A 24,950-nucleotide genomic window follows, 5' to 3' on the forward strand; every position below is an offset into this window, starting at 1 on the left:
AAACAAGTTTTAATGACTCCAACCTAAGTGTATGTACACTTCCGACTTCAACTGTAGATAGAATCGAATGGACAATTGTCTTCTTCCTTTTCCCCAACATCCCGAGACAGACAGATACACATTTTGAAAGCCACAGGATCAGTAGCATTGCAGCTCCCATGGATGGTGATCACCAACCTGGTCTCAGGGCAATTCGTAGGATTTGGTATGTTAATCTCTTCCCTCCATTAAGTACAGTGTAATTCAAACTTTTTCAGCAGGGACCCAATTTTTCCCGGCAGAATTTCTGGGGCCCCCATTTTAACCTCAAGAATTACTCTCAACCCCACCCCAAATCCAATGACAACCTAAAAATCTGTACATTTCGATTTTTTAAAATGAAAAGAAACCAATAAATACATTTACTCAATCAAATGATATTTTTTCAAATGTCTTGTCCTATACAGTAATCTGTACTGTTAATTTTTTGTTCCCGAAACAAATTACAGATTTGTTTATTTTGTGGGGGGGGGGGGGGGGGGGTGAACACAGTTCACTCCCAACCCAACTAGGGGTCGCAACGCCACCTTTGAATACCACTAATTTAGTATGATGTGTTAGGTCACATTATGAATTGAATAGGGGGCTTACAATATCATACGAATTGGAGGAAGTATAGTATCACACCTTACCTGGTCGTACAATAGCATATAAATTGGTGACGTATAGTATTATAGTATAATTTATGTAGCAGGTTAGGTGAAAAGGGAAGGGATAGCTAAAATGCTACAGTTGTCCCCAATGTGACTCAAACACGCAACCTTTGGATTGCTAGTCGTTTGCTGTATGTAGGTGCTCAGAAATGTATGTATGTATAGTATATTCCGCAGGGGTGCAACTTTCACCGAAATTGCATTTTTGTCCCCCCCCCAAGTTTTATCATTAGAATGTGATACAAAGCGAGGCAAAGGTATGCTTTAGGACCATGCGGATGACTCTGAGCAGTCCGGTAGGCTGTTTGTGGAGTGTTTATCAGACTTAATAAAATACAAGTAAAATGTTATGTCCCCCCCACTTCTAAAACCAAAGTTGCGCCCCTGATATTTCGTATGGCTCTGAGTCCAGGCTGGTTCTACAGATGGTCAGCCTCAGAAGGCTTCCTGTTAAACTACATTGGTCCATGTGCTGCATTACTTTTTATCCAATGAAAATGTAAAACCATTTTTTCCCCCTTTACACGCTTTGCCTCTAAGAAACTATTATAGTCTTGATTAGCAAGCGATGACTCACCTTGCGGTGTTCACATGAATGTGTGCTATTCAAAAGACCTCGATTCATAATTGGCTTATTGTCTATAATGGACGGATATTGTTATTTTTCGGGACATTAGCGCAGTAATAATTAGTGCAGTGTAATTTGACCTTTAATTAAGGTTTTGTCATATTACGCAGGGGGTAGGCTCTTTAGCGTGTTACGCAGGGGGTAGGTTACAGAGGAAATCCTTGTTCACCTACAGAATTCTTATTGAAGATTTGGAGGCACTCTTTCCAGTTGTTTTCATCAGACTGTGTCACAAGGGACAATAATACTGTACGTTCCAGGATAATTATCTGGCAAGTGCTGCCTCCTGGTGTTTGGAAAGAGTGATTGCTTTTTGGGCTGCTGCTGAGTTCATTACAGAGACCCACAGGCTGTGTTTACACTGGCAGCCCTATTCTGATATTTCTTGTAACTCATTTGTATTTTGACCAACCAGATCAGCTCTGAAAAATATCTGATCTTATTGGTCAAAAGACCAATTATTGGGAAAAAAATGTCAGAATTGGGCTGCTTGCGTAAACGCATCCACAGTAACACAGTTATGAATTATGAGTCGTAAAAGTAAAATCGCATGGCCTGAAATAGTCAACAACTTGTAATACAGCCAACGTAGGCTTACATGTCAGTTCCCCTCTTGTCAGAGGAGACAAGAGGGACATGGCCTAAATGCCAAATAATACACAAGCACAATGCAGTTACATGAGCTTATTGATATTTGGGCTATAGGCTAATGTAAACTGGTTCAACTTCAAGAAGGCTGCTATGCCAAGGGGGGTCCGGAACTCAGCACCTTTAATTTAAAAAAAGACTAATAAATATATTTTCAGTCAACTTATCATCATAACATCCCATACTAGGCTTGGGCGGTATACCGTGGTACTTGGAAATTGCCACAGGATGGTTTTTCAATACCGTCAATACTGTTGAAAAAAATATCTATACATTTAATATTTGTAGCTACTTTTTAAGTAAATACCTGCAGTCCACTTGTGCAATATGTTAGAAGATAAAGCAGATTGCGTTCTTCAATTCACTGGTCACATTATGAAGTTACCATAGTTCCCCAGAAGAGTTGAGTCAGTCACGTCTGTTTGTAAGTATCACAACTGGAGAAAGCGGGAGCAGGTGAGTCCAGCTGTATATTGACAGTCCAGTGTTTTTTTTGTTGCTTCAATCGAGTGATCAGGGACGTGCAATTAGTTTTCCTTCACAGAAAATAAATTTGTGCAACACATTGGAGAGAAAATATCTTCAGCTATCAGATTACAACAGAAGTGCAACGCTATTTGGCTGGCAGCCACACAAGTAGGCTAAATTAGATTACAATGAAAAAGCAAGGTATTTTTTTGCATATTTCTGTTTATCATAAAGAATGTAACCAGCTACTTTTCCTAATGTTTTTCTTAAAGTTAGAAATTACAATAAGCATTTTAGATCTGCATTTACAAAACAAAGCAAGATATTTCTTATGAGTTCAATATTTTTTTTCCTGCATGAAAAATGAAGAATTCTGAAAGTTAACTTAGTTTATCTAAGTGGCTGGATTAATAAGGTGACGGGGGAATCATATTGTGTTGGTTTTCTGCCATGTTTGAGAAGTCAAAGCTCTTTGGATGAGTTATCTGTACAGCTGCCACTGCTATCTTTTCAGCCTGTCTGCACCTCCCCCTTGCCCTAGCGACTCCAGACTCCACAGCATGTAAAAATGCTGCTCCAGAGCCAGTACTGTTCATTTGCTCAATGTCTCTCGTTCACATTTGCTTGTAAATGTCCAAACTCACCAAAAATTACATTCGGTAGCTCCTACCTATATATGTATAACTTTATGACTCCCTTTGACAGTTAATTTGACATACCAGAGCTACCTACACCTTGTGAATTTACCCCAAAACATAGACAAACAGGTGTAATTGTGTTTATTTCAGCTAAATACTTCCATGTATAGAGGAAAACCGACAGAAATACAGCAGTTTATTCATTTGTGGCGTCTTTGAGGCACACTTATAATAAAATCCTCCTATTGGTCTGTTAAATACACAATAAAATAACATTTCCGGTTTGAATAAAAGCAAAACTTCATAAAAAATGTTATCTTCAAATGCACACAAAGACAATCAGAATATATATTGAACAAAAACGAAACATGTAAAGTCCCATGTTTCATGAGCTGAAATAAAAGATCCCATATATTGTTTAAATTCCTGTTTGTGAGCATTTCTCCTTTGTCAAGATAATTCATCCACCTGACAGGTGTGGCATATCAAGAAGCTGATTAAACAGCATGATCATTACACAGGTGCTGGGGACAATAAAAGGCCACTTTAAAATGTTTAGTTTTGTCACACAACACAATGCCACAGATGTCTCCAGTTGAGGGAGAACGCAATTGGCATGCTGACTGCAGGAATGTCCACCAGAGCTGTTGCCAGATAATTACATGTTAATTTCTCTACCATAAGCCATCATTTTAGAGAATTTGGCAGTACGTCCAACCGGCCTCACAACCGCAGACCACGCCAGCAAAGGACCTCTACATCTGGCTTCTTCACCTGCGGGATCGCCTGAGGGGGGAGGAGGGGTGCTGAGGAGTATTTCTGTCTGTCATAAAGACCTTTTGTGCAGAAAAACACATTCTGATTGGCTGGACCTGGCTCCAGTGGTGCAGGCAAGGGTGCAGGCCCACCCATGGCTGCACCCCTGCCCAGTCAAGTGAAATCCATAGATTAGGGCCTGTTGAATTTACTTCAATTGACTGAATTCCTTCTATGAACTGTAACACAGTAAAATCTTTGAAATTGTTGCATTTATATATTTGTTCAGTATACATGAAAAAGGCTTGCAGGAGTAGTCAGTTTGATATGATTTTACACAAAGTCAGTGTTGACGACAACTTTGGCATAAGTGTAGAAATCCCTTGTGTTAAAACATACATTTTTAAAAATTCGAATAAACTAACAATTAAAAAGTTGAGAGAGAAACAGTGTAAAAGGCGTGTGTAGATGTATAAATAGCTACTTGATGTATAAAGAACATGTGTTGCTATGGTAATCGGCCCCAGAGGTCAGTTCTCGCTCATTAAGCCACAGTCATGAATATTGCAATGTTAAGGCAAGCTGTTCTCATGCATGGGCCATTTTGGTCCACTGATCTTTTACATCACACTAGGTTACACCAACTGCTCTGTTGTTGCACACTACCAAAATATAGAGCTTTGTAGATCCGATAGCATATAACGGCTTGCCTAAATCTGATTCTCCATTTCAAGTGGGGACCCCTTAGGAATTCTAGCTCAATACAACTGATTCAACAAATCAAGCCCTTGTTTTGTTGAATCAGGGGAGTTAGTGCAAGGCTAGAACCAAAATGGTCCCCCCAAGGAATGGATTGAGAGACACTATCATAAGTGCATCCTAGACCATTACACATATCGTCATCTTCTGTTTGCATGGCACAGTGGTAGATCCCATGACTAAACGGGTTGCTGGAATATGATGACACTGGGTGGCAGAGACTAGACCCCTCCCTCCCTTTTCCTTCTCTTCGTGTTCTACTCTCAGTAGGGCTCTGCCTTCAAACTCCGATATAGACAGCAAGTAAACACCATCCCCACAATCTGAGAGAGAGAAGAGAGAGGAGATAAATACACACACACACACACACACACACACACACACACACACACACACACACACACACACACACACACACACACACACACACACACACACACACACACACACACACACACACACACACACACACACACACACAGTTGAAGTTGGAAGTTTACATACAGTTAGGTTTGAGTCATTAAAACTCATTTTTCAATCACTCCACACATTTCTCCACAACAATTGTATACAGACAGATTATTTCACTTAAAATTAACTGTATCACAATTCCAGTGGGTCAGAAGTTTACATACACTAAGCTGACTGTGCCTTTAAACAGCTTGGAAAAATCCAGAAAATTATGTCATGGCTTTAGAAGCTTCTGATAGGCTAATTGACATCATTTGAGTCAATTGGAGGTGTACCTGTGGATGTATTTCAAGGCCTAACTTCAAACTCAGTGCCTCTTTGCTTGACATCATGGGGAAATCAAAAGAAATCAGCCAAGACCTCAGAAGAAAAATTGTAGACCTCCACAAGTCTGGTTCATCCTTGGGAGCAATTTCAAAACGCCTGAAGGTACCACGTTCATCTGTACAAACAATAGTACGCAAGTATAAACACCATGGGACCACGCAGCCATCATACCACTCAGGAAGGAGACGGGTTCTGTCCTAGAGATGAACTTACTTTGGTGCGAACAACAGCAAAGGACCTTGTGAAGATGCTGGAGGAAACAGGTACAAAAGTATCTATAGCCACAGTAAAACAAGTCCTATATCGACATAACCTGAAAGGCCGCTCAGCAAGGAAGAAGCCACTGCTCCAAAACCGCCATAAAAAAGCCAGACTATGGTTTGCAACTGCACATGGGGACAAAGATCGTACTTTTTTGAGAAATGTCCTCTGGTCTGATGAAACAAAAATATAACTGTTTGGCCATAATGACCATTGTCATGTTTGGAGGAAAAAGAGGGAGGCTTGCAAGCCGAAGAATACCATCCCAACCGTGAAGCATGGGGGTGGCAGCATCATGTTGTGGGGGTGCTTTGCTGCAGGAGGGACTGGTGCACTTCACAAATTAGATGGCATCATGAAGTTGGAAAATGATGTGGATATATTGAAGCAACATCTCAAGACATCAGTCAGGAAGTTAAAGCTTGGTCGCAAATGGGTCTTCCAAATGGACAATGACCCCAAGCATACTTCCAAAGTTGTGGCAAAATGGCTTAAGGACAACAAAGTCAAGGTATTGGAGTGGCCATCACAAAGCCCTGACCTCAATCCTATAGAAAATGTGTGGGTAGAACTGAAAAAGCGTGAACGAGCAAGGAGGCCTACAAACCTGACTCAGTTACACCAGGTCTGTCAGGAGAAATGGGCCAAAATTCACCCAACTTATTGTGGGAAGCTTGTGGAAGGCTACCCAAAACGTTTGACACAAAGTTAAACAATTTAAAGGCAATGCTACCAAATACTAATTGAGTGCATGTGAACTTCTGACCCACTGGGAATGTGATGAAAGAAATAAAAGCTGAAATAAATAATTCTCTCTACTATTATTCTGACATTTCACATTCCTAATATAAAGTGGTGATCCTAACTGAACGAAAACAGGGAATTTTTACTCGGATTAAATGTCAGGAATTGTGAAAAACTGAGTTTAAATGTATCTGGCTAAGGTGTATGTAAACTTCTGACTTCAACTGTACATGTTTCAGTTGGTGCCAGCACATTTCAACATATATGTCTGAGGCCACATAAGAATACATGCTTAAGTGTTTCAGTGTCCACATAATTCAGAATGAAACTCAAAAATTACTTTGGGTTGCTTTACACTTCTACCATTACCCCTGAATTTCCAGAGACCAGGGCAAGGATTCTGATGTTTATGGTGGCCATCTTGGGTTATCTCTGTGCTGTAAAACAGTGAAATGGCTTCTTTTTGCTAACCTGTACACAGGCGATGCCCACGCCCACCGCTCCAATGATCTTCAGGTGGTCCAAAATGAAGTTTTCCAGTTTAGTGATACAACCCCCCTGGAGAGAGAGGAAAAGTGCGTGTGACTTTCAAGAAGACTTTCACTCTTGATGGGAGCTGAGGGTGCTGCAGCACCCCCTGAAAAATCTGAATTAAAAAGTTATATTAACAATAAAAAATATATACTGGTACTGTAGAATTGTTTTGTTTTACTAAAGTAGTGCACTGGGTCTTTACTAGTATTAGTGGACCGATATAGATGTCTGTAGCACGGGCGCAAAACATATTTTCAGCATCTGGGCTTTGTCAAAAAAGGTAGTTGTATAATTAAGAACAGTATCTTACAGGTTTCAATAGTTGGAATTGTAATAGTCATTGCCCTGTCTCTTTCTCTGCAATTGTCATTCTAATGGTATCCATCCAGAAAGTACAAAACCCTGTCCTCAAACATTTACATCAAAGGGTGCATTATGGGCAAAAGACACAAAACATCCACATCAAATCAAATATTTGAATGCAGTATTCATTTACCATCCTTACAAACCACTTAAAGTAAATTACTGTATTTTACATAGGCTGGTCATCTAGTTGTGTACCTGTATCACCATGAACAATGCACAATAGAGAAATTGAGTACAATGAAACATCAAGTGGTTTGTGATGATGTGGCTCAGTTGGTAGAGCATGGCACTTGCAACGCTAGGATTGGGGGTTCGATCCCAGGGGGGGACCAGTACGAAAAAGTATGAACATTTATGTACTCACTACTGCAATTTGCTCTGGATGAGAGCATCTACTAAAATGTAAAAGGACTGAATAGACCATTTCAGTTTACAAATAGAAATAAGCTGCATTTGCAAAGTATTTCAAGAAACTGGAAAACATATATCAGGCAAGTATTTTTATATTCCACATGTATTATCAGATTACAGTGGTGTAGAGTACTTAAGTAAAAATACTTAAAAGTACAACTTAAGTAGTTTTTGGGGGGGGTATCTGTATTTTACTATTTATATTTTGACAACTTTTACTCCACTACATTCCTAAAGAAAATAATGTACTTTTAACTCCATACATTTACCCTGACACCTAAAAGTACTTGTTACATTTCGAATGCTTAGCAGGACAGGAAAATGGTCCAATTCACGCACTTATCAAGAGAACATCCCTGCTCATCTGTACTGCCTCAGATCTGGCGGACTCACTAAACCCAACCTAAACCTAACTGACTGTCTAAGTGTTGAAGTGTGCCCCTGGCTATCCGTAAAAAAAAAAAAAAATTGTGCCGTCTGTTTTACTTAATATAAGCAATATGAAATGATTTAAACCTTATACCTTTTGATTCTTAGCTATATTTAACCCCCACCCCACGGAAGAAATGACAGCACACCAACCCCCAAACTACTTCCCGCAGCTATGATCTTGATACACAAACCTGAACTCAAGCAGAATTTGCACTAGGAATTGCAAGCACAATAACACTCAACGACACCAGCTGCTCTCAGTATCGGACACTCACCTCCACCTTGTAGATGTTTGATGGGTGGTCCCTGTGGCCGCAGCCCAGCGTCTGGGTCTTACAGCAGCTGTCCGGCACCAACCTGCCATCCGCCTCATTGGTGCGGATCCACACGCTCTCGCCCCAGTCCGACGAGCTGTTGCTGCCACAGCACTTAAACTGGCGGGAGAGGGAGGAGGAGGAGGAGGGCATTTCACAAACAGGGTGGCGGATGTTTTTCCAGTTGTTTCAGAAGACGAGCTGAATGATATTCCGTTCATGAACCAAATCCTTATACAAAACAACGGGCCATCTTTCAAATCACAAGGTTTCATAATGACGAGTTACATGTAGGGCTATAACATACTGCAACCATGCATAATGAAAACACATAACTGTGCCAGCGGAAATAATAGTAGATTCAATGAAAGATTTTTAAAAAATAAAAAGATTATTAATGCACATTGGAGAAAATCGACTAATTCCCACATGAATATTTCCAAAAACTTCCAACCAAAGTCTGCGTATGGTGTCTTCTCTTACTTCCTGCTGCAGCTTGTCCACTGCTTTGGTGATGTGCTCCTGCTCTGGCTGCCTGTACTTCTGCACCATGGTCTCCTGCAGGTTCTGTTTCAGCTCCTCATTGAGCTGCAGAGGAAGACGGGACACAGGGGATATGAGAGAACGGACACAGTAAACATGACCTTGGTCAGACTACAACACAGCTATCCAGCAGACGGTAGAAATAGAAGCATATACAATACCGAGGAAGGGGAAACTACGGTATTTGAACACAGGCTTTTGTTCTAGCCTAACTCTAACACACCCTGTTGATTACTTAAATCAGGTATGTTAGCACTAAGCTGGAACAAAAAGGGACATTGTCTTTCTGAATAGGAAGCATGTACATTGAGAACAAGGTAGTGGGAGAAGCAGACATAAGCTCACCAATGACTGTGAATCTTCTATCAGTAAAATAATACTTGAAGGAATGTAATGCCTCTCATTGTCGATTTAATCGAATGGCATGATCCACTGTATCAAAGGTCCAGAATAGCTAAAAGTGTAATTACAGAAGGAACTCCTCTTGAAAGGGGAAATGATACACATGAAGGTAAGAAGAAGTACATTTTCATTCATTTATAACAGTAGCGCAAAACTTAGGCAAGAGCATGGGCCTACATCTAGCTGGTCCACAGTTGCTATGGCAACCACAGAATGTAGAGCCAAGTCAGAACGTAAAGGACAGATCAAGGGAATAAATGAACGAGGGACAGAGGAAGAGAGAGAAATATAATAGGTTTTTATTTGACCTGTTGACAGATGAAAACAGGGTGAAAGGCCTTAGGAACATGAGCAGACAACTACAGTTCAAATGATACACAACCAGCTGGTAGGATAACATTCCTTCAGGTCTAACATCTACACAGCAGGGGTATGTGCTAGTGACAAGGATAGTAGTGGGAATCACATCTTAGTGATATTATCACAATACAGAAATGCTACAACAAGATGTGGCAGGCGTGGGAAAGCAGAGCGGGAGAGAGAGAGAGAGAAAAGCAACAGATGGAGAAAGAGAGTCGGGAATTATCCGTGAACCTTCCCTTGTTTGGGTTTCAGTTTGTACAAACAAACAAACACTCTGTCTCTGGGCAGGCTCTGGGAATAGATAGTGTTCCTGGCGGTGGAATCAGGTGGTGAATCAAGTCATTCATTACCTGCTGGTAATAGATGTAGGCCAGGACACCAGCGAGGATCTCCAGCAGGAAGATACACAGCAGCAGGACAAAGTACTGTGGGGAGACAATGAAAGGTAGGGGATTAGGTTGAAATGGATATCCCCTGGCCCTCTGTTTATGGACTTCACAGTTAAAACAGGCAAATCTAATTTAGACGAGCTGGAGTTAAATTTAGCAGAGCTGTCGATTTGGTGGTAGTGGGGGTCACCGTTGTCGTTTTGTTATTTTGAGAAAATGGACTAAGAATGTTCGCCAATCATAGTTTTAATTTGTGGCGTATTGATTATGTGGTGAAATGTCAACGGAGCCGTACAAACAGTATGCCGCCCTTAAAGGGATGCTTCAGGATTTTGTCAATGTTGTTATAAATAGCAGATGCAATTTTTTCCAGTAACATTTAAAACAAACACATAAAGTAAAAGTGCTGCCACCATGCCGAACTTGCCGGTCGCCATCTTGTGCAACCCAAGATTACCTGTGGAATAAGTCAAGGGGTGTGAATACTTTCTGAAGGCACTGTAGCAATAACCGATTGCCCTCTTAATATAGGAATAAAAAAATAAATCAAATCCCCTGTCCCTTTAAAGAAGTAAGCACAGTCCTTGTCTGTTCATTTAGGGATGTAGCGGTCCAATAAAATTTCAAACCCTTAGTGCTTAATGTAGATACAAAAATATCCCATCAACTCGTGTGTAGCTCTGGAAGGATTGATTAGGTACTAGCAATATGTTCATAGCTCTACCTTGCCCTCTAACAGGCTAGGTGGAATTTTCACTTCATACCCATCAAATCCTTACAAATCTACACAAGAGCCAAGATGGTAAGGGTAAGATCCTAGGGGGTCTGTGGCAGTATATTGTATGTGGTCCTTCAATGTGTGCTCTGCATTTGCCCTGCAAATGGACTACATTTAAACTGTATGGATGCCTTGTACTTTGAGGGAGGCCATTTCCTTTCAGTCACAGAGTTAGATTAGAGTTTTATCTCCCATCTGATTTAAGCAGACACAGGAGGTAGGGCATGGGCAGGTCTGCATTCACCGCCAAGTTCCTTTAGCGTTAGACAGACGGGGAGATAAAAATCGGGGAAAACCTTGACCCAAATCTCCTGGCTCACCGCTGATCTTTGGTGTTAAGTGGAGTTGGTCTTTGTCTTTTCTCAAAGTGGCTCTGATCTTGAAGGCTGACGAAGCGGACTGATCGATGCCTGATGATGCGGTCACAATGGTGTTGAAGAAACACACACAAACACACTAGGGTTGGGCGATATTACGATCGCGTAGGCTAAACCATCGTCTGTCACCTCACGATGTCGTCACCATCGACAATGGCTGTCAATCATCGCCGATGGTAGCGACATCGTGATATGACAGACGATGGTTGGCGCCCTGCAGTAAAGAACGGTGTCTCGCAGTGCAAAGCAGGGCAGCACACAAGTGACGTTCCGTGTAATTTGCCTATTCCTACTTGCTATTACCTTTTTAATATGTGATACAGAATGCTAGAGAGCAATGTAGGCCAGACAGAGCGGAGAATTCCGCCAAAGAAGCGCATAATGTCCAATATTGTTCCTTTCTCTTTCTGTTGGATGCATGGGCTTTACACTATAGCTTAAACGTATTCATTTTTTTAATGTATAAATGTACACTCCTTGACCATCTTGTGTTAAGCCGCTAAAAAAAAACGCGGCCGATATTCCCCTCTCTCTCCATTCGATAGGCTATATGAATATGACTGAAGGCTACGCTTCATCGTTTTATTCAATGGCTATCTCCCCAAAAGTGATTTGAATAGCCTAAAAAACGTAACGTAGACAGGGGACGAATAACGATCGAGAACACACAATATCAATAGCCTATAGAAAAATCGAATGACAAGTTTAATCAAGTTGCGGGCTGGGAAAATCCCTCCAAGTGTGGTTGAAAACCAAATGGCCAATAACCTATCCTAAAAGCTTTATTTCAAGTTAAAGTTAAGAACAGTTGGCTTGGGCGGTATACCGTATATACCTTAAACAGGGGTATTTGGGAAAAAAGCCACGGGATAGTTTTTCAAAACCATCAAGACAACTTACTTGAAGTTTTTCAATAAACTGGAATATTTGTAGCTACTTTAAGTTAATACCTCCAGTCAATTTGTGCAATAAGTTAGGAGATAAAGCAGATTGCGTTCTTCATTTGACCCGTCACATTATTTTATATTATGAAGCTTACCATAGTACCCCAGAACAGTTGAGCCAGTCGTGTTTGTTTGTAAATAGCACAAAGGGAAATGGTGGAGTCTGTTGTGCAGCGCACATGAGGTGATGAAGTTACATTTGTCTGGTTTTCTACCAGAAGTCAAAGAGCTCTGGATGAGTTATCTGCACAGCTGCCATTCTTTCCCTGTGCTTCCAACTAGCGTTTTATTCCTCCTCCGTTCTTCTCTCCTCCGCTCCGTGTACACATGCTGCGCTTCCTTCAGAAAAGCTTTATCATTTGCAGTTTCTCTCTTTCAATTTCATTTGTAAAATGTCCACACTCACCGAAAACGACATTCGGCAGCTACTAGCTATGCTTGCATAACTTTATGAGCTGTATTTGCCTGTCTTTATGTTCGTTTACGCTCGTTAGCATTTAGCTAACAGCGTCTATGTGAATTCGCTATTAGTTTGTGCTAATTTTGTTAGCATTCTGGTAAGAGAGGCACAATGGGCTTTTCTTGCATTATTTGAGCCCCCTTGTGTGCTATGCCGGTAATACCATAAATCCCGGGATGAGAGAAGGACAGTATGACGATATGAAAATCTGGATACCGCCCAAGCCTAATGAGCAGTAGCGTATTTCCCAAATATTCTAGCCTATAGTTGTCCTAAAGTTGTGACTTTCAAAAATAACAATGAAAGTCTATAGCCTAGGCTATTCTCAATAAAAGTTATGATAGAACAAACTAAATTTGTTAAAAAAATAAGGAAAGTGGTGCTAGGGTACACAATAATAGGTCTTCATAGATAGAAGGTGCTCTTTGGTAAAAGGGGTCAATTTGTCATCAAAAAGAAAGGAGAATCAAGGCACTCTTCATATAATTAATTAAAATACCTTTATTTGTACGGCATGTTCAATGGAACAAAGATTTAAAAACTCAAGCGCGGTTCGGCTGCATGGCCGAAGATACGATGAAACAAAGTCTTCTTTCGAACAAAGCATTTTCCACCCCTGATTGAGGGAGTGGTTACAGAACAGCCTCAATTCATTACACAACACCTAGTAAACAACACTATACATTCAAAAGTGAAAAATATATGTTATCAAAATGCACATCAAGGTCAGAAGCATTAGAACTAGAAAAAAATAAGTAGTTCTAGCATTGAATAGAAGTGGACCAAATAGTGAGAATAGGCGAGCCATACATTTCATACACTGAACAAAAACAAACGCAACGCAAAGTGTTGTTCCCATGTTTCAAATAAAAGATCCCAGAAATGTGGTTCTCATATCTATTTGAAAACAATATTTTATTTTTATTCTTTTATGAGGTAAATAAAGCACTAATTATCCAGTTCTGAAGACGGTAGACCAGTCATATATACAGTTAAAGTCGGAAGTTTACATACACCTTAGGCAAATACATTTAAACTCAGTTCTTCACAATTCCTGACATTTAATCCTAGTAAAAATTCCCCGTCTTAGGTCAGTTAGGATCACCACTTTATTTTAAGAATGTGAAATGTCAGAATAACAGTAGAGAGAATGATTTATTTCAGCTTTTATTTCTTTCATCACATTCCCAGTGGGTCAGAAGTTTACATACACTCAGTATTTGGTAGCATTGCCTTTAAATTGTTTCACTTGGGTCAAACGTTTTGGGTAGCCTTCCACAAGCTTCCCACAATAAGTTGGGTGAATTTTGGCCCATTCCTCCTGACAGAGCTGGTGTAACTGAGTCAGGTTTGTAGGCCTTGCTCGCACACACTTTTTTAGTTCTGCCCACAAATTTTCTATAGGCTGGAGGTCAGGGCTTTGTGATGGTGACGCCAATACCTTTACTTTGTTGTCCTTAAGCCATTTTGCCACAACTTTGGAAGTATGCTTGTGGTCATTGTCCATTTGGAAGATCCATTTGTGACCAGGCATTAACTTCCTGACTGATGTCTTGAGATGTTGCTTCAATACATCCACATAATTTTCTTTCCTCGTGATGCCATCTATTTTGTGAAGTGCACCAGTCCCTTCGGCAGCAAAGCACTCCCACAACAAGATGCTGCCAAACATAACGATGGCCATTATGGCCAAACAGTTACATTTTTGTTTCATAAGACCAGAGACATAAGACAGACATCTCTCCAAAAAGTACGATCGTTGTCCCCATGTGCAGTTGCAAACCGTAGTCTGGCTTTTTTTAATGGCGGTTTTGCAGCAGTGGCTTCTTCCTTGCTGAGCGGCCTTTCAGGTTATGTCGATATAGGACTCGTTTTACTGTGGATATAGATACTTTGTACCGGTTTCCTCCAGCATCTTCACAAGGACCTTCGCTGATGTTCTGGGATTGATTTGCACTTTTCGCACCAAAGTACGTTCATCTCTAGGAGACAGAACGCGTCTCCTTCCTGAGCAGTATGACGGCAACGTGGTCCCATGGTGTTAATACTTGCGTACTATTGTTTGTACAGATGAACGTGGTACCTTCAGGCGTTTGGAAATTGCTCCCAAGGATGAACCAGACTTGTGGAGGTGTACAATTTGTTTGAGGTCTTGGCTGATTTCTTTTGATTTTCCTATGATGTCAAGCAAAGAGGCACTGAGTTTGAAGGTAGGCCTTGAAATACATCCACAGGTACACCTCCAATTGACTCATTATGCCAATTAGCCTATCAGAAGCTTCTAAAGCCATTGCATAATTTTCAGGAATTTTCCAAGCTGTTTAAAGGCACAGTCAACTTAGTGTATGTAAACTTCTGACCCACTGGAATTGTGACAGTGAATTATAAGTGAAATAATCTGTCTGTAAACAATTGTATACGATATACGATGCGATAGCATCGTATATCACAATGTTTTATTGGTACATAATCATGATAGGAAAAGACTGATATTGCCCAACCCTAACACGCACACAGAGAGACACACACACACACACATTGTTTTGAATTATTTTTGTTGTATTAATGCTATTTAATCTCTCCTCAGACTAATATTATTCTGTTTGTCCTGTGGGTACCTTTGCCACTGTTCCACCCCTTGTGTGTTGCGCTGTCATGGTGTATCACACCTGTGATATACATGGAGTTTGACAGAAAGCCGATATAGCTACCGAGGCAAACATCGGAGGTAGTTCACACAGATTCGACAGCAGTCTTCTCGCCTCTCGTTGCCAGGGTTAAGTTACACACACACCTCTTCGTCATCATCTCTCCCCTCCCTCCTGACAAGTTAATTCCTTCAGCATGATTCATCGGCCTAATCTTAACTTCTTGTGATGCGCTCTGCATTCCAACACACTTGCACACAAAAGCCACAGCATATGTTTGGGATCAAACGCGGACATACAGCAAAGGCCCATCTAGAACAGGAGCAGATAACACAATAGTTTGAGAAGCCTTACCCAATGTGAATGAATAATACTGGATTAGAGCATTTCAACTACTCCTCCCTTGTCCCTTCACTAAGGAATATAATGCACAAAAGGTCAGGGTAAGGACTGAGAGATCCTATTATTACTAAATAACTAAACTCGTTGCGGTTTTAGTATTGGTTTCCTCAAAATTCCATGTTCAATTTGATATGGAAAACAGATTGTCCTATGTGAATACCTAGATATCACTTGAATACATTTTTGGGCATGTAGGTCATCGCATGCCAAAACCAGACACACCATACAGGTTCTGTTGACCTAGTGTCATGTCTCTGATTAAATTATACGACATGCTATTTTATCAAATCGATTACCTAACATTTGATTGATTACGTGATTGAATTAAACCATGCGACAATTAACTCGTTAATAACCTGGGGCACCACGGAAACATTAGTTTATATAAAGCGGCTATCTCCCGAATCCACTCTTGAAGTTTTTATATCAATAGCAGTCAACTATTAATCGTCACCTTATTCAGTCTCATCTGAACGTCGTAAAATTCTTGGTTATCTTCACGAACCCTGTCTAACGAGTTGAATCTGCAATTCAAAAATTGTCTTCATTATTTATTTACTAACTACCTAAATAATCACACAGAAGTACGAATACACAGGATGGATCATACATCAATTACTAATCATGTCATAAAATAAAAAGTCCCTAGCGGAAGAAACCAATATGACGGCTGGTTACAAAAAGAAAAGGGGTTGGGTTTGAATGAAAGAGTGGGAAGACTGAGGTACAAAGGAGATTGGGTCTCTATCGGACCTTGAAAAGCTATGCTGACGTAAATACAGAATCTTATGCATTCTAATAACCGCCCATGCAGAAAAGGAAAATACAAGATATATATTTACACTGAGCTGCGCTTCGATAGATGGGTCGAAGATGGAGGACTGGTTTGCCCAGCAGAGATCGCCTTTGTCCTTTGTAGAATCTGTCTGGGCGTAGTGTTGTATGGTGGATACGTTGTACCCTGTCTTCTCAGGAGATTGTCTGTCCTTTCCTAGGCCACGTACGTTTACAGCTGATAACTCAACTTCTAGGATGTATCAACTCTTATTTAGTGAATAAGAGTTCAAAGTTCATACCATTTTTCCATACTCAGCTAGTGCTGTATTCTGGCTGGACTAGTCGAAATTCATCCTTCCAGCATGGTGATTGTCACCTCCACAATGAAATTAGCCCTTTTAAACGTATGGACACCAGTCCTCACGTCATCGGGAACTAAGGTTTGACTTCCGTCAACGGCTTTTGTAGTGGGGGAGAGAAGGGCGTGTTTCATAGTTCTCAATCAATGTCTGTTCACTTGGGCGCGGCCACTGAGTGAGCATAGTTTACTTTATGAAAACAATTCTCTCATTTAGAAGCTAAAATTACATTTAATCTTTCCACAAATAGTTTCATATTTAAACATTTAAATTGCACAATAATTCCATGTGAATCTGATAACTAGAATGTGTAGACTTTCCAAGATACAATTTATGTCGTCCTATCATCAGATATGTCCAAGACACCAACTGATCGGACATCATATTTTTTAAGTACCAATGGACACTTTCAACTGGTTGGATTACAGACATATTGTACCTTTCCCCAACCTTTTGATGTCACCATACTCTCTCTATGTTAACAAAGGGATTTTCAAGAAACCATTCTGTAGAGTGGAGAGAAAAGGGGGAAAGGTATTTATGGGGGTCATAAACCTCCCCCAACAGGGAAAAGTCATAACACTAGTTCTGTTCCTCACCGACTGAAAATTACTTGGCAACATGTTGTCAGCAGGCATTGGTGTAGACATAATTTGCACCATGTTTAAATAAAGAAAAATAAGTCTACAGGGTATTCTTCTCATTCTGAGACAAGGGCACCTTACCAACTATTACTTTAGAGTAATCAACGTGAATGTTAGCCATGGCCACCAAAGGCTAAGTAAAGAAAGTGTCATTGTAAATTACAGTCATTCATATTGAATTACTTCAAAAGGTGAGGAAAAGAAGAACAAATTATGTCCCGTGTGGCTCAGTTGGTAGAGCATGGCGCTTGCAACGCCAGGGTTGTGGGTTCAATTCCCACGGGGGGACCAGGATGAATATGTATGAACTTTCCAATTTGTAAGTCGCTCTGGATAAGAGCGTCTGCTAAATGACTTAAATGTAAATGTAAATGTCATTTGGGTGCACTACCCCTTTAAGTTTGGCTCTGCTTCCACCACAGTTCAGCTGTGTCTATGACAGCCTTGTAGGGCTCTGGTCAGTGAGAGTATGCGGTCAGTTTCTCTATTCATTGCCTCTGGGGTTTTCTGACTCAGCCGTGGTATAAATTGTGTCCGTTTGGAAGGGAAACAGATTCCCTCTACTCTCTGTGCCACCTCTCAATTCTGCCCCAGAACAATGGACTGTGCTCATACCAAACCCCTCTCTCTCCTGTGCTTTCCTTCCGTGAGCGCTCTCTCCTATAAGCGCTCTCTCACTCCTTCTGTGCTCTCCTGTGAGCGCTCTCGCCGCCCTTCTGTGCGTTCCTTCAGTGAGCTCTCTCTCTCTCCTTCTGCGCTCCCCTTTCTTCGAGCGAGCTCTCTCTCCTTTTGTGCTCACCTATGAGCTCGAGCTCCTTCAATGGTCTCCTTCTGCTCTCTCACTCTCCTTCTGTGCTCTCCTTCTGCGAGCTCTCTCCTTCTGTGCTCTCTCCTTCTGTGCTCTCTCTCCTTCTGCGAGCTCTCTCTCTCCTTCTGTGCTCTCCTCCTGCAAGCTCTCTCTCCTTCTGTGCTCTCCTTCTGCGAGCTCTCCTTCTGTGCTCTCCTTCTGTGATCTCCTTCTGCAAGCTCTCTCTAGGCATAGGCTAAAGATGCAATAGATAGTATAGAATACAGTATAAACACTACAGTTCAAAAGTTTGGGGTCACTTAGAAATGTCCTTGTTTTTTAAAGAAAAGCTCATTTTTTTGTCCATTAAAATAACATCAAATTGATCAGAAGGCCAGCATCTCGGAGTCGCCTCTTCACTGTTGACGTCTATTTTGTATCTCTGACAGAGGAGAGATATTCTTCCAATTTGTATTCTCCTTTGAGCAATTTAGTTAATTCTGTGTTTTTGTTACATTTTTCAAATTTGTCAAATAGGAGGTTGTCAATTTGGTTCTGGTTGTTTTTTTTGTTTTTTATTGTGTGTTCAAGGGAGCGGAGTTTTCTTGCATACTTTTTTGGTTTAAAGTAAAGTCTTCTGATGGAATTATTCCATAGCGACTTTCAAAGTGATCTTCCCAAATGTTGCCATTTTGAATGGCTAGGTCCTTTCTCTATTTTCCATTTACACCATTTCATTTCTCCCAGAACTGGTTTCCATCAATGGAGTCTTCAAACCTCTTTCAGAGTGTTCTCAAAATTCTTACATCATAGATTTTGTTTGTATTCTTTCAATGTGTCACAATATTGTTGCCGAACGTCTCTATCTTGTAGCTGGTGATGTTTTCTATTTGACAAAGATCTAAATAAATACATGCACTAAACGCCTTTCCATTTTTGTTCACTACCTGGCCAGGGTTATTTCTATCACTAGGGATGGGAATCGGGTATAAGGAGGAATGTCCGAATATACAATATGTCTATTACCCTCAGGGTTTACACATTCAGGGTCAGAACCTGTTCTAGCATTAAAATCCCCATACACAAGCACATTTCCCTCCGGCTTCAAAACTGGTTGGTCTCTCTTTGGCGAATATCATCAGGGAGAAGCATACGCCACAACTATATATAAATAATTGTCACTAAGGATTGTTCCTTTGTTGAGTTAACCAAATGTGGGTGTTACCCTTTTTCATTTGGCTCCGTGAAAGGTCCTGTTAACACCATAAGATAATTCCTCCCGAGTCCGTGCCCCGTTTGATGTTTTAATGATGGAAGTAGAATGTCCCTTTAGCCTGAAGGACATCGAGTATCTATAAATCACCAAGAAATGATTCTAGAAGTATTAGCCACCCTTTGCCTTGATGACAGTTTTGCACACTCTTGGCATTTTCTCAACCAGCTTCACTTGGAATCCATTTCAATTAACATGTGTGCCTTGTTAAAGTTAATTTGTGGAATTTCATTCCTCAACGAATTTGAGCCAATCAGCTGTGATGTGACAAGGTAGGGGTGGTATACAGAAGATAGCCCTATTTGGTAAAAGACCAAGTCCATATTATGACAAGAACAGCTCAAATAAGCAAAGAGAAACTACAGTCCAACGTTACTTTAAGACATGGTCAGTCAATACGGAACATTTCAAAAACTTTGAAAGTTTCTTCAAGTGCAGTCGCAAAAACCATCACGCGCTATGACGAAACCTGCTCTCATGAGGACCGCCACAGGAAAGGAAGACCCAGAGTTACCTCTGCTGCAGAATGTGACAACCCTCCCACTCTGTCTGTCGTATTCTTTCTCTTTGCTCTTGTTTTCCTTATTAGGATGTCGGTGGGCGGAGCTGGGAGGGTCGCCCACCGACAACCGAATAAGGAAAACAAGAACAAAGAGAAAGAATACAGCAGACAGAGTGGGAGGGTCGTCACAAGAGGATATGTTAGAGTTACCAGCCTCAGAAATTGCAGCCCAAATAAATGCTTCAGAGATCAAGTAACAGACACATCTCAACATCAACAGTTCAGAGACTGAGTGAATCTGGCCTTCATGGTCGAATTGCTGCAAAGAAATCACTACTAAAGGACACCAATAATAAGAAGAGACTTGCTTGAACCAAGAAACACGAGAAATGGATATTAGACTGGTGGAAATCTGTCCTTTCGTCTGATGAGTCCAAACATAAGATTTTCGATTCCAACCGCCGTGTCTTTGTGAGACGCAGAGTAGGTGAACGGATGATTTCCGCATGTGTGGTTCCCATCGTGAAGCATGGAGGTGGTGGTGTGATGGTGCTTTGCTGCGCTTAGTGGAACCATCATTTGTTTTTCAACAGGACAATGACCCAACACACCTCCAGGCTGTGTAAGGGCTATTTGACCAAGGAGGAGAGGGATGGAGTGCTGTATCAGATGACCTGGCCTCCACAATCACCCAACCTCAACCCAATTAGGATTGTTTGGGATGAGTTGGACCGCCGAGTGAACGTCCAAGCAGCCAACAAGTGCTCAGCATATGTGGGAACTTCAAGACTGTTGGAAAAGCATTCCAGCTGAAGTTAATGGAGAGAATATGCCAAAGGTGTGCAAAGCTGTCATCAAGGCAAAGGGTGGCTACTTCGAAGAATCCAAAATATTTTTTGATTTGTTTAACACATTTATGGTTACTACTTGATTCCATATGTGTTATTTAACAGTTTTGATGTCTTCACTATTATTCTACAATGAAGAACTTAGTAAAAATAAATAACCATTGAATGAGTAGGTGTCCAAACTTTTTACTGGTACTGTAAATATTAAGACCCTTTACTCAGTATTTTGTTGAAAGCGATTGGCAGCGATTAAAGCCTCATGTCTTCTTGGATATGACGTTACAAGCTTTGCACACCAGTATTTGGGGGAGTTTCTCACATTCTTCTCTGCAGATCCTCTCAAGCTCCGTCAGGTTGGACGGGGCGTCAATGCACAGCTATTTTCAGGTCTCTTCAGAGATGTTAGATTGGGTTCAAGTCCGAGCTCTGGCTGGGACACTCAAGGACAGTCAGAGACCTGTCCCAAAGCCACTCTGGCATTGTCTTGTGTGTGTGTGTGTGTGCTTAGAGTCGCTGTCCTGTTGGAAAGTGAACCTTCGACCTAGTCTGAGGTCCTGAGTGCTCTGGAGCAGGTTTTCATCAAGGATCTCTCTGTACTTTGCTCCGTTCATCTTTCCCTCGATCCCGACTAGTCTCCCAGTCCCTGCCGCTGAAAAACGTCCCCAAAGCATGATGCTGCCACCACCATGATTCACCGTAGGGATGGTGCCAGGTTTCCTCCAGACGGGACGCTTGGCATTCAGGCCAAGGAGTTCAATATTGGTTTCATCAGACCAGAGAATGTTGTTTCTCATGGTCAGAGTCTTTAGGTGCCATTTGGCAAACTTCAAGCGGGCTGTCATGTGGCTTTTACAGAGGAGTGGCTTCCGCTGGCCATTCTACCATAAAGGCCTGATTGGTGGAGTGCTGCAGAGATGGTTGTCCCATCTCCACAGAGGTCACCTCCCTGACCAAGGCCCTTCTCCCCCAATTGCTCAGTTTGGACAGATCTAGGAAGAGTCTAGGTGGTTCCAAACTTCTTCCATTTAAGAATGATGGAGGCCACTGTGTTCTTGGGGACCTTCAATGCTGCAGAAATGTTTTGGTACCCTTCCCCAGCTCTGTGCCTCGACACAATCCTGTCTCGGAGCTCTACGGACAATTCCTTCGACCTCATGGCTTGGTTTTTGCTCTGACATGCACTGTCAACGGTTGGACCTTATATAGACAGGTGAGTACCTTCCAAATCATGTCCAATCAATTGAATTTACCACAGGTGGACTCCAATCAAGTTGTAGAAACATCTCAAAGATGATCAATGGGAACAGGATGCACCTGAGCTCAATTTCGACTCAAAGCAAACGGTCTGAATATTTATGTCAATAAAGTATGTTTTTTATTTTTAATACACTTGCCCAAAAAAATCTTAAAACCTGTTTTCTCTGTCATTATGGGGTGCTGTGTGTAGATTGCTGTAGATTTTTATTTATTTAATCCATTTTAGAATAAGGCTGTAACGTAACAAAATGTGGAAAGTCAAGGGGTCTGAATACTTTCCGAAGGCACTGTATATCTATATATTATTTGGTTAGAGTAAAGTACATAGGAAAATATATACACAAATATATAACAAATATATAACAGGACAATCCAAATGTGTGTGTGTGAGAAACCCCCCCAAAAAACTACAGAATCTTATTTTTTATTTTAGATAATAAAATAGAAAAGGTGTGTGTGTGTGTGTGGAATAATATATTTTTTAAAGGTTGTGGTGTGTGTGTGTGTGTGTGTGTGTGTGTGTGTGTGTGTGTGTGTGTGTGAAATACATAAACACAAAAATAAAATAAAAAGGGGTGTGTGTGTGTGTGTGTGTGTGTGTGTGTGTGTGTGTGTGTGTGTGTGTGTGTGTGTGTGTGTGTGTGTGTGTGTGTGAAATACATAAACACAAAAATAAAATAAAAAGGGTTGTGTGTGTGTGTGTGGGTGTGCGTGTGTGTTTTCCAGCAGTTGATGTGTCAGAGGATATATTAAGTATGGTATGTCTCTTGTATTGTGTGTGTGGTTGATGCACCCCCACAATACTTAGACTAAGCTCACCAACCATGCCCAACGCAAGAGTACATGTTGTGCTGTGTGTGTTTCAACAAAGAGCATTCTTCAGTAGCAGGAATGAAAAATTATATAAATAGTAAACAATAAAATTATAACATATGTGACAAGTGTTGACTAAATCTACATGTCATTTTAATTTATAGAATGAATGTTTTCTGATAAGGTCCAATACATTGGCTTTTGTCTACTCTAGGAGTTTACACATAAGCTTCAGCAGTTGACGCACCTCTCCGATGGCTGAAGGGTCGATATGTCGCTTACCGGAGTTATCCACTATCATTTCTTATGACCGACAATAAATCGAACACCAGATGGGAAGTTACCAACCTCAATTCAGGCTTCAACTTCGACTCATCTGCCCTGGGCTCTTTGTGTACCTACAACCCAATCTACAGGCTACCCAAGACGAAACGCAGGAGAGAGGGCGTCCTTATGAAACTAAGGCGAAGGGAAAACCTTCGCCTTAGGGGAGGAGGAGTATGTATTTTTATCAACAAAATATGTTGTTCAGTGTTGACCCATTGTTCACCTGTCTTGGAATACCTGATGGTCAAATCACAAACCTTCTAAATCCCGAGAAAGTTATCTGTTATCGTGACTGCTGTATATACAGTATTCCACCTCAGGACAACAACAAGGTGGCACTTAAATTGTCTGAGGCTATAAACAAACAGGAAACCATGCACCCAGAGGTAGCTTTTCTTGTTACCATTGATTTTAATTCCTCATCACTAAGACAGGTGATCCCCAACTTCTGTCAACACTTCTCTTTCGCCACTAGGGGCGATATAGACCTAGACCATTGTTACTCAACCCACAAGCAAGCATACAAGGCCCTCCCTCGTCCCCCCTTCAGCAAACAGATCATGACTCTATTCTCCTGCTTACTGTTTGCAAACAGAAGCTCAAACAGGAAGTACTCGTGATGCGCTCCGTAGAGAAATGGTCAACCGAAGCGGAGGCTATGATGCAGGACTGCTTTGCTAGCACTGACTGGAATATATTCTGGGACTCCACCAATAGCATCAACGAGCTAGCCACCTCTGTCACCGGCTTCATTAGGAAATGCATCGCCGACGTTGTCCCCACAGTGAAGGTTCGATACTTCCCCAATCAAAAGCCCTCGATTAACAAAGAGGTACATGCTAAGCTAAAGGACAGAGCTACCGCACACAGGGCTATCGCAGCCAACCCCGAGGCTACGGCTTAGGAACGTGAACAAAAAGTCCAGGTACAACATCCGCAAAGCCATCAAACAGGCAAAAGGATGATATAGGGCCTCCCGGGTGGCGCAGTGGCCTAAGGCACTGTATCGCAGTGCTAGCTGTGCCACTAGAGATTCTAGGTTTGTGTCCAGGCTCTGTCGCAGCCGGCCGCGACCAGGAGACCCATGGGGAGGCGCACAATTTGGGTTAGGGGAGGGTTTGGCCGGCAGGGATGTCATTGTCCCATCGCGCACTAGCGACTCCTGTGGCAGGCCGGGCGCAGTGCATGCTGACACGGTCGCCAGGTGTACGATGTTTCCTCCGACACATTAGTGCGGCTGGTTTCCGGGTTAAGTGGGCATTGTGTCAAGAAGCAGTGCGGCTTGGTTGGGTTGTGTTTCGGAGGATGCACGGCTCTCGACCTTTGCCTCTCCCGAGTTCGTACAGGAGTTGCAGCCATGAGACAATTGGATACCACGAAATTGGGGAGAAAAGGGGGTAAATAAGTATGAAGAATACAATTGAACAAAGCTCAATAAAAAGGATATTTTCTCCAAACGATTTGAGGGAGTGGGCACACAAAGCTATTCTGTGTTGAGCGGTTAACAAAGAAATAGGTATTCATATATGCTTAATTTAGAGTTATTCATGTAACTTTAGTTGTTCTACAAACGTTGGGCTATATGTTTTGATTTAATACATTGTAAGG

General features: G+C 41.5%; 1 protein-coding gene across 1 annotated transcript in view; it reads right to left on the bottom strand.

The window, feature by feature from the left end:
* Positions 1-3,800: 3,800 nt before the first annotated feature.
* The window catches only part of LOC120025205 (CD151 antigen-like), a 53,563-nt gene continuing 32,413 nt past the window's right edge, over positions 3,801-24,950 (bottom strand). Inside the window, exons 4-8 of the mRNA XM_038969670.1 lie at positions 10,108-10,182; positions 8,933-9,037; positions 8,411-8,569; positions 6,864-6,950; positions 3,801-4,912 (exon numbers count right to left, since the gene is read on the bottom strand). Of these exons, the coding sequence (XP_038825598.1) occupies positions 4,853-4,912; positions 6,864-6,950; positions 8,411-8,569; positions 8,933-9,037; positions 10,108-10,182 (486 nt within the window). The 3' untranslated portion in view covers positions 3,801-4,852. The remainder of the gene's footprint in view (positions 4,913-6,863; positions 6,951-8,410; positions 8,570-8,932; positions 9,038-10,107; positions 10,183-24,950) is intronic.

This window comes from Salvelinus namaycush, chromosome 30 (genome assembly GCF_016432855.1).
Source record: "Salvelinus namaycush isolate Seneca chromosome 30, SaNama_1.0, whole genome shotgun sequence".
NCBI classification, from domain to species: Eukaryota; Metazoa; Chordata; class Actinopteri; order Salmoniformes; family Salmonidae; genus Salvelinus; species Salvelinus namaycush.